Here is a 13,399-nt window from a genome sequence, read left to right as displayed (position 1 = left end):
CATTTGTTATTAATATTTGCTACTATTTTTGTCAAAATAATTGACAAAACATTAAAAATTCAAGTCATAACATTCTAAAGTATGAAAAATATTATTATTTTGAATAACTTTTACTAAAGATTAAATGGTGTTTTGAAGTATTTTGAATTATTAAAAAAATTATTAAGACTAATTTAAACCTAGATTGACAAAAATATTAAACATAAAAATGGGAAATGAGAATGCATGATTATATATCCCAATACAAATAAATATAAACATCTGTAATAATTTTGATCATGATATGGATGGATACACTGTGCAACCCTAATATAAATCCTTGACAAAGAATAATAATAAATGTAATATATATGTTTTATATTGATAAACTAATTAATAGTGCAAACAAATGAAAACAAACAATCCTTGTATAATAAATCATTGTTGAATCATCTTTTTTTTTTTAAATAAAATTGATTAATTTAGAAAATGGCAGGGGGGGGGGGGGTGATGTAAAATAAGCATGGTCAATTAAATATCCAACATAAATAAAATAATACATTATTTAGAAAATGGGGGAAAACTGTAAAATCCACAAATATCTCAATGAATAATAAATTGTCAATTGTTTATTTTGTTAAGCCATAATTTTTAAGCCATAAATAAACCAAAAAATTGAAATAAATGAATTTAAAACTAAAATTATAAATAAATAAAAAGGGACAAGTGCTTTATATTTTGCCCATTTGTGATGATCACTCAGCAAACATGCTGGGTAATTTGGGCGGTCCGTGACCAAAAGAGTGCGTTTTGTGCAGGCAGGCAGGTGGTGATGCACCATAAGTCCTGTTAAGCTTCTCACGCTTTGGACCGATTTATCATTCTTCAGTCCCTGAGCTCCACGCGTATCCACGACTCACTGTTACACTTGGCCCGATGCCACCGCAGATCCATCAGCCGACACTCTGACACACCTCGCTGTCTGCCTGGAGCGGATGACATCACAGCTGGGACACGAGCTCATTTTTCAGGAGTGGAAAGTGTCCTTCTGTGTCGATAAACGTCATTCAGGGGTAACGCAGAGGAACGGCTCACATTCATAAATACAGAATGAACATGAGGCAACGACCCTTGGAGACAAGTGGGACATAGAGTCGATGACTGAATGCCACAGATGAAAAGTTAGAAGTGAAATAAGCGTCAGATGCCTTCAAGCAACAATAAGAGCTCTGTTGGACTCTATCTGGCAGCATATGACACAATCATGTCTGTGTCTCTCAACTGGGCCAGAACCTGCAGCGCACAGGAAAGGATACAGAGAGTGGAGTCTAAACTGGGCCGAACACTAGTCACGACAGCCACTGGCAGCACACTCAGTCCAAGTCTGGACAGGGTCAGCTGACAGCTACACACACAGGCAGACAGGAGGGCACAAACACACACACTCGCGCTTGATCCCCTTCTCAGTCTCACATGCATCAAATATTAACAAGCAATTAATAGGGCCCGGATAATAAGATGTTAATCGCTTTGGACATCGCTGACATTACCAAAAAGCCATTTAAACATTTCACAATCTTCTCGTTACACAGATTAAGATCATTTTCAATCTTTTTTGGAACTCTAAAGTGACATCTGTAAGTAAACAAATGTGATTATCTGCAAGAAAATGACTATCCATCATGCTCAAGTCCAAGTAACTCAAAACAAGAAACCAAAATATATAACTACTGCACATTAAATTAATACATTAGTAAATCTGACAGCAAAACTATGGTGAGTTACAGAACAAGTTAATATAATATTTTTCAATTTAGAGCCAGAAAACTTGATTTAAAAGCTAAACTGGTTATGGCAACATACCGATGCTACTTTCATTTCCTGACTCGACACAGCTACTATGACTAAACTATGGATAAAAATGACATATTCATTGATAAATAAATGTAAAAAGTTCTAAGTTGGTTTTGTTATCAGATGTGCAATGCATTCTTCTTCTTAGAAGAAACTTTAAGCTAACCTATAAGTAAAATATGAACAATTTTAACTTATTTTATGTCAATATATTAATTTAGAAAGTAGCCATGTAATATTTGGGATAAAATACATTTAGGTATCACTACCACATAAACCCATTCGCAATAATAAAAGATTATTATTACCAATTTACAGGAGAAGAAAAAAAACATAATAATAAATAAATAATTTTGATTGAAAGTGCAAATTCATTGAAATCAATAAAAAAAAAATTCTATAAAAAATATTTTGGCATTAATAAAATATTTCTTTAAAAATATCGATTTAAAAAAATATATATTTTTTAAAACAATGTTTTACATTTAAATACAAAGTTTGATAATAATCTCAATATGGCAGAAAAAAGAAGCCGGCTCGCACTGTCTGGCCCAAAATGAGCCCGATTACGTCTGGATGAAGAACTGGGTTACATTCAGGGTCCCGTTAAAGCACAGCCATTTCTTTCTAATTTTGCCTCCCGATAAATGATCTGATTTATCTAAGAATATGAATATGTCAGTCTATAGTCTTAACTTGTGTTACAGCCCGACTATCGGCTAGCAGTTGTCCGTCTGATCTGAAGTCGGAGGGTCCTAACAACTTTTTGTGCCCCAGACTAAACCCGCTGCGCTCCTCTCTCTCTATCCGCGGGGCCACTGGCACAGCTGACATCATTACGCACCCATCTGATGCCATCTGCACAAAACCCAGACATATACGAGGAGAATATCAGCTCCTTACCTCTGCAGAGTGGAATGAGGAAATGGCAGTGTGAGTCCGCGGAGAGCTGAAGCCTGAGCCGCGCTGGCTGTGATCCGGAGGAGATGACCTGGATTTCACCGCCAGACTCGACGGCGTAAAAATAATCAGGCGCTCAGCGGCGAGTGAAGCCGGCGGCAGACAGACACACACACTCACTCACTGATGGAGGACAGACGAACAGCTTTTAAAATAAGAGACTCGACGCAACACCAGACTTCAAAATAAGAGTTTCAGTTATTTGAGAGAGAGAGAGAGAGAGAGAGAGAGAGAGAGAGAGAGAGAGAGAGAGAGAGAGAGAGAGAGAGAGAGAGAGAGAGAGAGAGAGAGAGAGAGAGAGAGAGTCGTGCTTTGCTTCAATTTCTAAATTTCAACTTAAGTTAATATTAGATTGTCAGTCTTTTTTTATATACTGTAAAATGAGATCTTATGTTTATTTTACATTTCTAAAAAAATAACAAATAATTATATATATATATATATATATATATATATATATATATATATACACACACACACACACACACACACACACACGTCTGAATTGGGCTTAGTCTGAGGTGACATTAACAGGGACATATAGTGCATTCATATACCGCCCCCTGCTGGAATTGTTTGTGGTTTAAGTCACAGTTTTACTCCTTTGAATAAATTAAAATCCATCACTATTGTATTTTTAAACCACTCTTTCTCGTTTTCTCAAAAGATGCTAAATTGAAATCTACTAAAATTAAGTTTATTTTTTTATCATATAAATGCTTGGTGTTGATATTTTTTTCTTACTGAATAAACGAGACATACTCGCATAACTAATGGAAGAATAGCATTTATTAACATTTTTGAATATCACTATTTGTGTTTTAGTTTCAGATTAGTCATTTTATTATTAAAATTTTAACTTTCCGAGGCAACAAGTATTCAAATTACTGATTTTTTTGTACATTTTCAAGTTAGCAACACTGGTTTCCATACCCACAATAATCATATTTTGACTAAGGCTTCATTATGACATGTTTTAAATGACAATGTCACGGTTCAGTCCTCATCTGTAATGGGCCAGCATAGTTTCTCCCAGCAGAGCAGAAATAAACGTGGCACCACTACATCAATGCTAAAATTCCCTCCTGGCTAAGTTAGCGATGCACAGAAAACCAGAAACTGCTTTGTGCCAGTTTTGTCAGGTATAAGTGTATGCTAGTTTTAGACTAAATGTGGTACGTTGAACAAATATTTTCCTGTGGAGCACATAATTAAGATTTTGGCGGATTGATTTCGGCCTTAAGGTGGATCTGCATTACAAACTGCATTATGTCCCATGGTCTCTCTCTTTATTAAACTATGAATTCAGATCATAGATACATGTAGACAGATAGATAAGTGAAATTGTGACCCTGTGAAACTGTTTTCTAAGATGTGTTGTCATATTTCCTATTGAAACAGAAAGTCAGCTGTATATATAGACTGTTGGGGGGATCCAGAACATGGCAGCAAGAGTAATTTTTAATGAGCCTAAAAGAATGCACATCACACCTGCGTTTATCAATCTGCACTGCTGTTTTCTTAAGAAAAAAAAAAAAAAAACTTAACCTTCCTTCTCTATTCTTGCTGTGTTATATCAATTTATTTTCTATTTATTTATCATACAATTAACAACAATAATAAAAAAGCCTCTTACACTAGCTTGCTCTGATCTTTTTATTTTTATTTATTATATTATTTAAAAGCCCTTGCTAATTGAGACTTGTTATAGCACTTGTATATCATTGCTCTTTTGTTGATTTTGATTGCTTCCCTGTCATCATTTGTAAGTCACTTTGGATAAAAGGGTCTGGTAATTGACTAAATGTAATATAAATATTTCATAATATATCATAATATAACTAATCTGTTGCCCATTCCTATGTATTATCATAATATTTTCTTTACATTTTCTTTCAGGAAACATGATGACTCCAACACTCATTTTTTAATTCAGTCATAGCTTTATTTTTCCTCTAGGTGGCACAAGGCCCAAATATACAACGCTGTCCCTCTTAGTCCTAGGGAGAAGCGTGGGAGTCCGCAGAGCAAACCCAGAGTTTTTGAATCCAGTCTCAACTCAAGTTCTACTGTGCAAAAGAGTCTCAACTTCTACGATTCTAGAGCCAGAACCCAAGCCGAGGGGGATCTAGGTTTATGTGGTCTGGCTGTGGAGCAGGAGCTTGGGCTTGTCAATGAAACACAGACATATTAAATACAGTGTAAGAGTGTCTCTTTTCCTCCAGAGACGTTTTAAAGCTCATAGAGGAGGTCAGAATCGCCCTCTCAGCGTCCAGTCATCGGCTCACTATGTTCTCCAAGAGATCCAGTCGTGATGAGTCTGGTCCAGTACAGCTCATCCGTTAAATAAATCCAGAGCCCTCCTCACGGCGCCCGTGGTCTACCGTGCAGCTTAAAAGTGAGGGTCAGTGAGAAGTGAAGGCGCCCATGAAGCTCTATTAGTGTACAAGTCTGTGCTGGTGTGTTTTTCCAGGGCGTCACTTGCGCCGCCGTGTCCTCTAGCGAGGGCTAATGCGGTCGTGCCTGGCCCAGCATCTTCAGCCTGGCCTGGTCAATCACATCCAGCAGGTTCTTGGCATCTACTGCGAGTGCGTGTGCAGCTGTTAGCATCTGTTTCTTATAGTCCTGCTGCAGGCTGGTCATGACGTACTGCTGAGCCAACTTCATCTTATTGATCAGCTCAGCCAGGTCTGAATTTAGAAGCTTTTGAGCCATTTCGATCTGATGAGGAAGAACAAGAACAGTTAGCCGCGCTGGCAGGAAGGACGTTGGGAATGAGAGTATTTAGTGTTAGTCTGTGAATCGGTTTACCTCTCTGTGTGTGTGAGCCGGTAGTAAAGGTATGGTCTCATCCACAGTGGCCAGAAGTGTTCTCAGTGCTAATCCCACTTCCTGAAACAAACATTTTCATGATGAGTGTCGAAATTAAAACAATGATATGATACTGTCATCATGTACTCCTTATTTACCCACATGCTTAATGCAATTACAGTTTACGGTGACCACAGGATGCCATAAAATGTATTTTAGTCTAAAGCAAGGTAAAAAGTTCTTAATAGTGGATTTGTTTATTACAAACATAAAGCTTTTTGCTTCACAAGACATTAATTGATGGACTGGTGATTTATGGTAATGTTTTTATCAGCTTTTTGGACTTTCATTCTGACGGCACCCATTCACTACAGAGGATCCAATGGCTAACTAGTGATGTGATGCTACATTTGTCCAAATGTTCAGATGAAGAAATAACAACACTGGTGATGAGACACAATGACATTTGATACTACTGACTAGACCATAGATGCCTTTAGTCACATATATATGACTGTTGTTTATTGTGGTTGTTCCAGGGGAGTTAATACTAGTATACTGGTTCATAATGCTCATGTGTGGGTGAATAATCCCTTTAAGATCATCTCTCTGGTCAGCAAAAGGCACATTCAGCAACCTGCCGAATGGATATATATTTCTCAGTTTGTGTCATACCTTCACCATGGGCACGTATTCTTCAGGTGGAGCTGGCTGGATTTTACTGGACATCTCAATCACAGCCTTTACCAGCCCAGTCACATTTTCATAGACCTTGTCGTTGGAGCGATCTAAGTTAGCGGTTGGGGGCGGGTTGATCTCCTGAGGCTGAATCTAAAGACAAACACAAAGTAACAAACTTTAAAATGACTGAAAATGATTCAACTCGTATAATGTTGCTATGTATATAAACAAGGGATATAGGATGAAGGTTGTGTTACTGAATCCATGTTACAGGACATAAGTGATAGTGAAATGAAGAGGTTTGTGTTATGGTACATGTTTGACACTAGATGGCAGCACAAGCAACTACTGGAGACCCATCACTTCCTAAAATACCCAGCTGAGTAGAAATCCATCTGTGCACCCTTGATTTAAATTTAAAACATTATATAATGACAAAAAGATGTAGTTACCCCATGTTAAATATATAAAGAGATCAATGAAATATGTCAGTGTAGATTTTAAACACAATAAACTGTACTGCGTCCACCCAATCAAAATGATCCAAAGCCTCCACAAGGATTGCGCTACAAGCACATTAGCTAAAAGCACAGCTGATATAAAAAGCAAAAGACATGGAGATCGACCAGATCTATACAGCCCATGTAATTCAGTTTAGTAGATAATTAACTTATGATTCTAAATGATAAGGTTGAGTAATGACATAGAAACTGGTAAAAAAAAAAGAAAAGGGGGGGGCACAAACACAGACAGAAACATAACACTGAGGCTACAGGTGGTCTTACCCTCCAGGGCTACCAGTGCAAAAACAGAGCAACAGAGGAAGGGCAGAGGCACAGAGCAAGAGAACAGAGAGAGAGAGAAAAGAAAGATTAATAAATATAACTTTACATGTACATGCTGCAAAGAAAGAAGGAGAAAACAGCTTGGAGTTACATCTTCATTCTGTGCAAGTCAATATATTTTTGAAACCAACCCCATGGAAATGTCGCAAGAGTTTAGTTCTGTGAAATTATGTATCTAAATTTACATGTTAAAATTACAAGTTTTGTACTCCTAAATGTTGTCTGAAGTAGCTTGAGTAAATAAACATCTTTCTCTTTGGTTAAAAATACTGAAAACCATCTTCTACTACAGATTTTTGTCCCAACAAATGGTTTCCACTATGAGAACGACCCTCTTAGCAAAGCTTCGGACTAGCAATAGCAATTTTATTTGATTTGTTTTTAATCAAACTGCAATGCAGATTGCAATTACATGTGCATTGTTCCCAATTATATTTTCCATTCTGCACTGCATTTCTGCTGCTGCTCGCGAGACCCCCTACACGCTGACCCACAGCATCAGGAAAAGGCGCTGGAATGGAAACTGCTGGCTTCTTTTTATGAGAGACCCTGCAGAGCAATTGTGTGCTTGTGTATGTGAAAGGGGTTTCAGGAATGAGGATGATTTTAATGAGGCTTGGCAAACAGCATCTGCTGGCATGCTAGCTGCTCCTGAAGGCGACTCGTAAGTACAGATGCTAATCTTACCAGCCTCGCTGTGTGTGTGTGTGTGTGTGTGTGTTTGGTGCTATTTCAAACTTGATGTGGTTTAAAAACAGCAGCAGTGATTATTGTAAAGTTACACATGCACAATCTTCATCTGAAGCTGCGGTAGTGGTAGTTCTGGTACCTTCACGCCTTCATTGTAGCTGTCTGTAGGGTTGAGGCCGGAGACTCCTGCGGGGTGGCTGGGAGCTCCGGGACGAGGAGGCTTTTTAGGAGGAGCTGCGTGTTCTGAGGACGACAAGAACCAGTCAGTCTGTAACTCAATCTGCATTTTTATGCAAGTTACACATTGTAAAGCAAATAATACCCTCAAAAATATATCACAGCCTTAAGCAGCTCTTACACTTTTTTCAACAGTAATATAAAGAAATAATTATTGATGTGGCACTGAAGACATCCATGACAGGAATAAATTACATTTTATAATACATTAAAATAGAAAACAGTACATTTTAAACTGTAATAAGAATTTAAAATATTACTGTTTCTACTGTATTCTTGATCAGATAAATGCAGCATTGGTGACCATTAAAGACTGGAAATGACATATAACATTAAACAGACCTCTCATAACTCACCTGCTTTTCCTATAGGTTGGTAGATGTGTTGATTTCCAGTCTGCAAAAATAAAAAAAATACAGTTAAACAGGAGTCAAGACAGACTGTGCCATGTGTGTTGTCGTGGTCTGGGTCGGGAGCAGTCTGGATGCCTGGCATGCCAACACGCACGCATGCGCACACACACACACACAAAAAGAGATACATATACCAAGACCACAGTGAATCAAAGAGGACAGCCCAATGGGACAGGATAGACATTCAAAACCACTGCAGCAGACAAAAAAGCTCTACAGAGCAGCTGTGAATTTCTGTGGAGTTCCAGATCATGACAAGCATGAAATGCATTCAAAAACTAGTAAACATCTGTAGTGGTCCTATGTTAACATTAGAAGTGGGAAGGCAGAGCAGATTGGGTTTCTTGAGTGTCCATTGCTGCTTGGCTCCTCACAAAAGGGCCCTTGTCTTTGGTCTCCCATTTATCCTGCTGATTTTGGATAGATATTCAGCTATGATAGACATTTAAAGCTTATAAAAACACACTATGGCAAACTAAACGCACATTAACTTACTTCACTAAAGAGATTACATGCTGAGATCTATCAGTGGATTCTGAGATCACTATTAAACACGGTTCTATTTTGCATTTCAAATGATCATATTATCACTTTAAAACTTTCAGAATGTCTTGGTATTTGGTTTGTCCCTTTAATGCTTTAATGGCAGCAATTCTGGAGCTGCATGAACTCCTCAAGTTTGTGTAAAACCAGACGATCACGTTTTGAGAATGTTCAAAGAGCATCTTGTGCTTCAAAGAAAGCAATAAGATCTGCCCCTCTATACACAGTCATATTCACATTTTAACTGTAAAATAAAATTAAGATTTTTGAAAAGAGATCTTAAAGAATTTCAGTGTGCTCTGATTTTTAGCACACACACACAATCTCACAGTTGTACAACAGAGTTAAAAAATCTTTTACAAAAAACTATTTAAGTGAAATTCCTGTCCGTGTACAGAATTCCCCCACAGCGAGTGTGAGGTGATGCCCATATACAGTATAATTTACTGCAGATGTCAATGAACGGGAACACCACTGTATTTAACAGGACCTGATCAGGTGATTAACTCTCGCTCTCATACACACACACTTGCTTGAGAGACAGTCACTATCAATAGTTGTTGTGTAGAAAGAGTTGTGTAAAAATCCTTCCTTTTCTCTCTTTTTTTTGTTGAAAAATAGTTAATTTTGTTGTGTAAATTGTTATTAATCAAGTTTAAGTTTAACAAGAATACTTTTGATCAATTTAATACATCATAGCTGAATAATTAATTAAACTATTAATTAAAAAAAAAAAGAAAATGAAGAGAAACTCACTGGTCCCTGAAGGCTTCCATCTTCACGGTCAGTGCTGCCCCTGGAACTTCTCCCATCAGGCTTCTGCCACACACACACACACACACACACACACACACACACACACAGAGGAAAAAAAGAAGGTCAACTCTGACTCCTCATTTAACAGATCAATGTCTGTCGGATCTATTCTGCTAATTCGCACCCCATCCTGACCTGGAGCGACACTACAAGATTACAGCTAAAAGCAATTTGCTTTTCCACAATGAAACAGACAATGCTGCAGGACACAGTAGCAGCCAATCAGAACACATCTGATGTTTAAAAGCCACAAAAAGTAGGAAAAGTGGTCAACACTTTCTCACACGGTCAATCATTTAAATCTCACATGGTCAGGCATATTTAGAACTCACAAAACTTTACACACTTACTAATGTCTGTTCCTACTTAAAACGACGATAAACCAGACATAAATCAACTGAATATAAACTATGGAATATTATCCATGACAGTTCAAGATGCCACAAAGATGTAGCAAAACAGTGTAAAATCTACACACACTCCCATTCTTCCGAGTTTACTGTACCAGTTTTCCGAAGCAGGATTTGAAGACCTGCATCTTCCCGTCTCTTCCTGTGAGTGTTTCTCTCTGACGTTTTTTCAGCATGGAGCAGAGCACGGAGTGGATCTCCATTAAGCAAGTTTGTGTGCATGTGTAGTGACTCGTCTCTTGAATGTGAGACATATTAAACACATACTGACTCACTCCCAGCCGACGAGCCTCAACTCAGCGAAGCCAAGCCCTGTTCTGTTCTCCTCCTCCTCCTCCTCGCTCTCATTCCCTAGCTCAGTGTTTCCTCTCTTTCCCTCTCTTCCCCTCCCATTATCCCTCATGCACATTTGCTTTTAACATCTGTAAAGAGATGAAAACTTCCTCTGATCAGTACTTTCAGAAGATACAGGTCAGGCTGAGTTTATCCGTCTCACGCCGCAGTGCCAACAAAACCCTTTATTACTGAGGAATTCCTGAAAACTGCACCTGTATCAAACGGCCAGGATCAAAAACACTTTTAATCCGTACTGAACTTTTTGAAAGAGGACACACACCTTGGGATGTTTGAGGTCATGTTTGACCAGGAAAAGAAAGTAAAAGTATAGCTTCAGGTAATGAACAAAACAGGAAACATTTACTTAATTGTTACACCACTAACTTTCTAGAAGTAGCTGCAATAAAATCATGCACTTTTATTTTGAGGATTTAAGATATTATGTGGATCTTATTCATGTATAAAAGAAAAGCCTAAAAGAGTTTTAAAGTATTAAAGGATTTGCTCAATTTTAACTTTAAACAACCTTTTTTTTTCTCCATACATTTGTTCCAAAATCTCAGAAAAAAATTCAAATATAAAATGTCTGCACAAATTATGCATGAGTTCATGAACAAATCATTCTTTTTAGCCAGTTCCTTTTCAGAAACCGATTCACTAATTGGACTAAATTTTTTTATTATTAGTTTGGTTCTAAAGCTTAAATGTACAGAATCACTGATTGAGTCAGTGGAGGGGAAAGGGGAATAAATATAATATTTAGGTTTGTTAAATCACACAATTGCATTGGAATGAATTTTAAAAAAGTCTTCTTTTATGGCATTTGTTGTCACTTTTGTAGCTTGCAACACTGTGAACGGTCACTGTATGGAAAAGAGCAGCATGATTCTTCCAAATACCCCCTTTGGTGCTAAACACGGTTTACACGTTTAGAAAAACATCAAGATGAGCAAATCACTTTTGCATGAACTATTCCTATAAGAGCTGACATTTCATTTCTACAGAAGTTGTTTGTGAGGAACAGTAATAGTTTAAGCAGAAGAATGAATGCTGTTTGCTGTGGTAGAGCTCTGAATGCCCTTTTTAGTTGGTACAGGAAGCTGTGCGAGTTTTTTCTGAGAGACAGACTGAACATAATGACACAGTGACGATACAAATGATGGAGACTGTAAGCCAAAACTTGGCATACCACAAACGCACACAAATATTCTCAGACAAACGCATGTGCATAATAACATTCACATGCACACATATCACTGCAATAATAACACACTCTCTCACAGAAGTAAGTGCAATGCCTTCTTATTCATATTCTATCTGTAATTCTACAACAATGTTAATTATTTGCAAAAAACATCCCAGTGCCAAAGCTGAAAAAATGGAGCAGAAAACCACAACAGGTGGAAACACTTAATCTCAAACAAACTTGAAAATGACTGTTTGGAATATCATATTGCTGTGGCTATGATTCTCCACTAAAATGTTTTTAGGAAGAATTTCGAAACTATCACAACCACATAATATTTCTAAGCAGGGGGAACAAAGATTAGCAGATGAATGTGAAGAAGAGATGGAAGAGGTGAAGGTGAGTGCGGATCAGTACCAGTAGTCTCTCCTCCTGCTCCAACCAGCGCTGATCATCCTCCATCTGCTGCTGCTGCAGTAATAACTGCTCCTCCATCAGCTGAGACAGACCACCGCGCACAGCCACACCATCCTGAAACAAACACAATATACATGACAAAAATGACAACACACTCCAGTCAACATCTGCTTGGTTTGACTTGTGTGCTTCATGCATTGCTACACTATTGACAAATTACTTCTTTTGATGAAAAACTGTGGGCAGTTTAACTGCTGAGGAAAAACAAGGGACTAGTGAACAACTCATGTATCTCCTCATAAAATTTAAAAACTAAAATTATTTGTCTCTAACAATGCCCTTTAGCTGTTATAAATTCACTGTACATCACGGCTTCTTAGGGCTTTTTGCTTTATTAAAGCTGAAACACATTTCTATATATATATTCAGTGGTTAAATGCTATGTAGCCACCTGCCTGTAGTCTGGTCTTTGTGAATGTCCACAAAACTGGACTTTCTGAGTGTATATAAACATTTAAAATATGATAAAGATAATAATTTATTGCTATGGAGTCAAGACAAAAGTAATTGTGGTCTGATTATTTTAAAATGTCATTTAATCTAATTAATCAGTTACCACCCAGCTCCGCTTATTCATGAAAGGCAGCCTTTGTTGCAGCTTTAGACTTTGGCCAAAATGAGCTACCTTAAAAGGGCTCAAACATTTGTTATAAATGTTGAAAAAAAAAAAAAAGGAGAATCTCTGGAGATGCCTAAAAATGCTGTTTATGTTGGCAGATCATTCGGTTGTGAAACGGAGCTTAGATTTCATTATTCGGAAAACCTCCAGATTTCTAACCTCCATGCTGGGATTCCACATGTGATCCTGAGCAGCCCTGCGATGGTTCCAGCTGTCGTGGGGATCAAGCCCACTCCCTGCGGCCTGGGGAGGGTACATCACACCTGGCACGGAAAGCAAGCCGTGTGGGCCAGAGTGCCCTGCCATCTACATCATGCCAAAAACACATATAAAGCATACTTATAATCTTTATAAACCACCTGCAATCCAACTAGTTGTCTGCTGCAACCTTGATGTGTATTTCCCCATCTGTATTAGACTAATGCAAGCACTGTACCTGGTAATGATTGTGCTGGCCCATGTGCTGTGGACTAGGGTAGAAGCCTTCACTGGAGCGGGGACTTGGATAACCAGGTCGACTGGGCTGTAATCATACACACATG

The 13,399-nt window shown here is 38.0% G+C and overlaps 2 protein-coding genes across 23 annotated transcripts in view; both read right to left on the bottom strand.

Moving 5' to 3' along the window:
- ldlrad4b (low density lipoprotein receptor class A domain containing 4b) overlaps window positions 1-2,942 on the bottom strand; it is a 53,104-nt gene extending 50,162 nt beyond the window's left edge. For both annotated transcript variants that reach the window (XM_026283982.1, XM_026283980.1), the window contains exon 1: window positions 2,737-2,942. The gene's annotated coding sequence lies outside the window, so the exon portion shown is untranslated. The remainder of the gene's footprint in view (window positions 1-2,736) is intronic.
- A 1,774-nt stretch (window positions 2,943-4,716) lies between these two features.
- ptk2ab (protein tyrosine kinase 2ab) overlaps window positions 4,717-13,399 on the bottom strand; it is a 57,804-nt gene continuing 49,121 nt past the window's right edge. For 17 of the 21 annotated variants that reach the window (XM_026283965.1, XM_026283966.1, XM_026283964.1 and 14 more), the window contains 10 exons: window positions 13,294-13,380; window positions 13,017-13,163; window positions 12,179-12,292; window positions 9,770-9,832; window positions 8,414-8,453; window positions 7,960-8,063; window positions 7,071-7,079; window positions 6,280-6,435; window positions 5,605-5,685; window positions 4,717-5,514 (listed from right to left, as the gene is read on the bottom strand). In XM_026283965.1, the coding sequence (XP_026139750.1) occupies window positions 5,302-5,514; window positions 5,605-5,685; window positions 6,280-6,435; window positions 7,071-7,079; window positions 7,960-8,063; window positions 8,414-8,453; window positions 9,770-9,832; window positions 12,179-12,292; window positions 13,017-13,163; window positions 13,294-13,380 (1,014 nt within the window). In that variant the 3' untranslated portion in view covers window positions 4,717-5,301. The remainder of the gene's footprint in view (window positions 5,515-5,604; window positions 5,686-6,279; window positions 6,436-7,070; window positions 7,080-7,959; window positions 8,064-8,413; window positions 8,454-9,769; window positions 9,833-12,178; window positions 12,293-13,016; window positions 13,164-13,293; window positions 13,381-13,399) is intronic. The other 4 variants (XM_026283958.1, XM_026283972.1, XM_026283975.1 and 1 more) reach the window with 1 other exon arrangement.

Source organism: Carassius auratus, chromosome 16, assembly GCF_003368295.1.
Source record: "Carassius auratus strain Wakin chromosome 16, ASM336829v1, whole genome shotgun sequence".
Classification (NCBI taxonomy): Eukaryota; Metazoa; Chordata; class Actinopteri; order Cypriniformes; family Cyprinidae; genus Carassius; species Carassius auratus.
The sequence above is the reverse complement of the archived record's forward strand: the minus strand, read 5'-3'. Positions and strand labels throughout refer to the sequence as shown.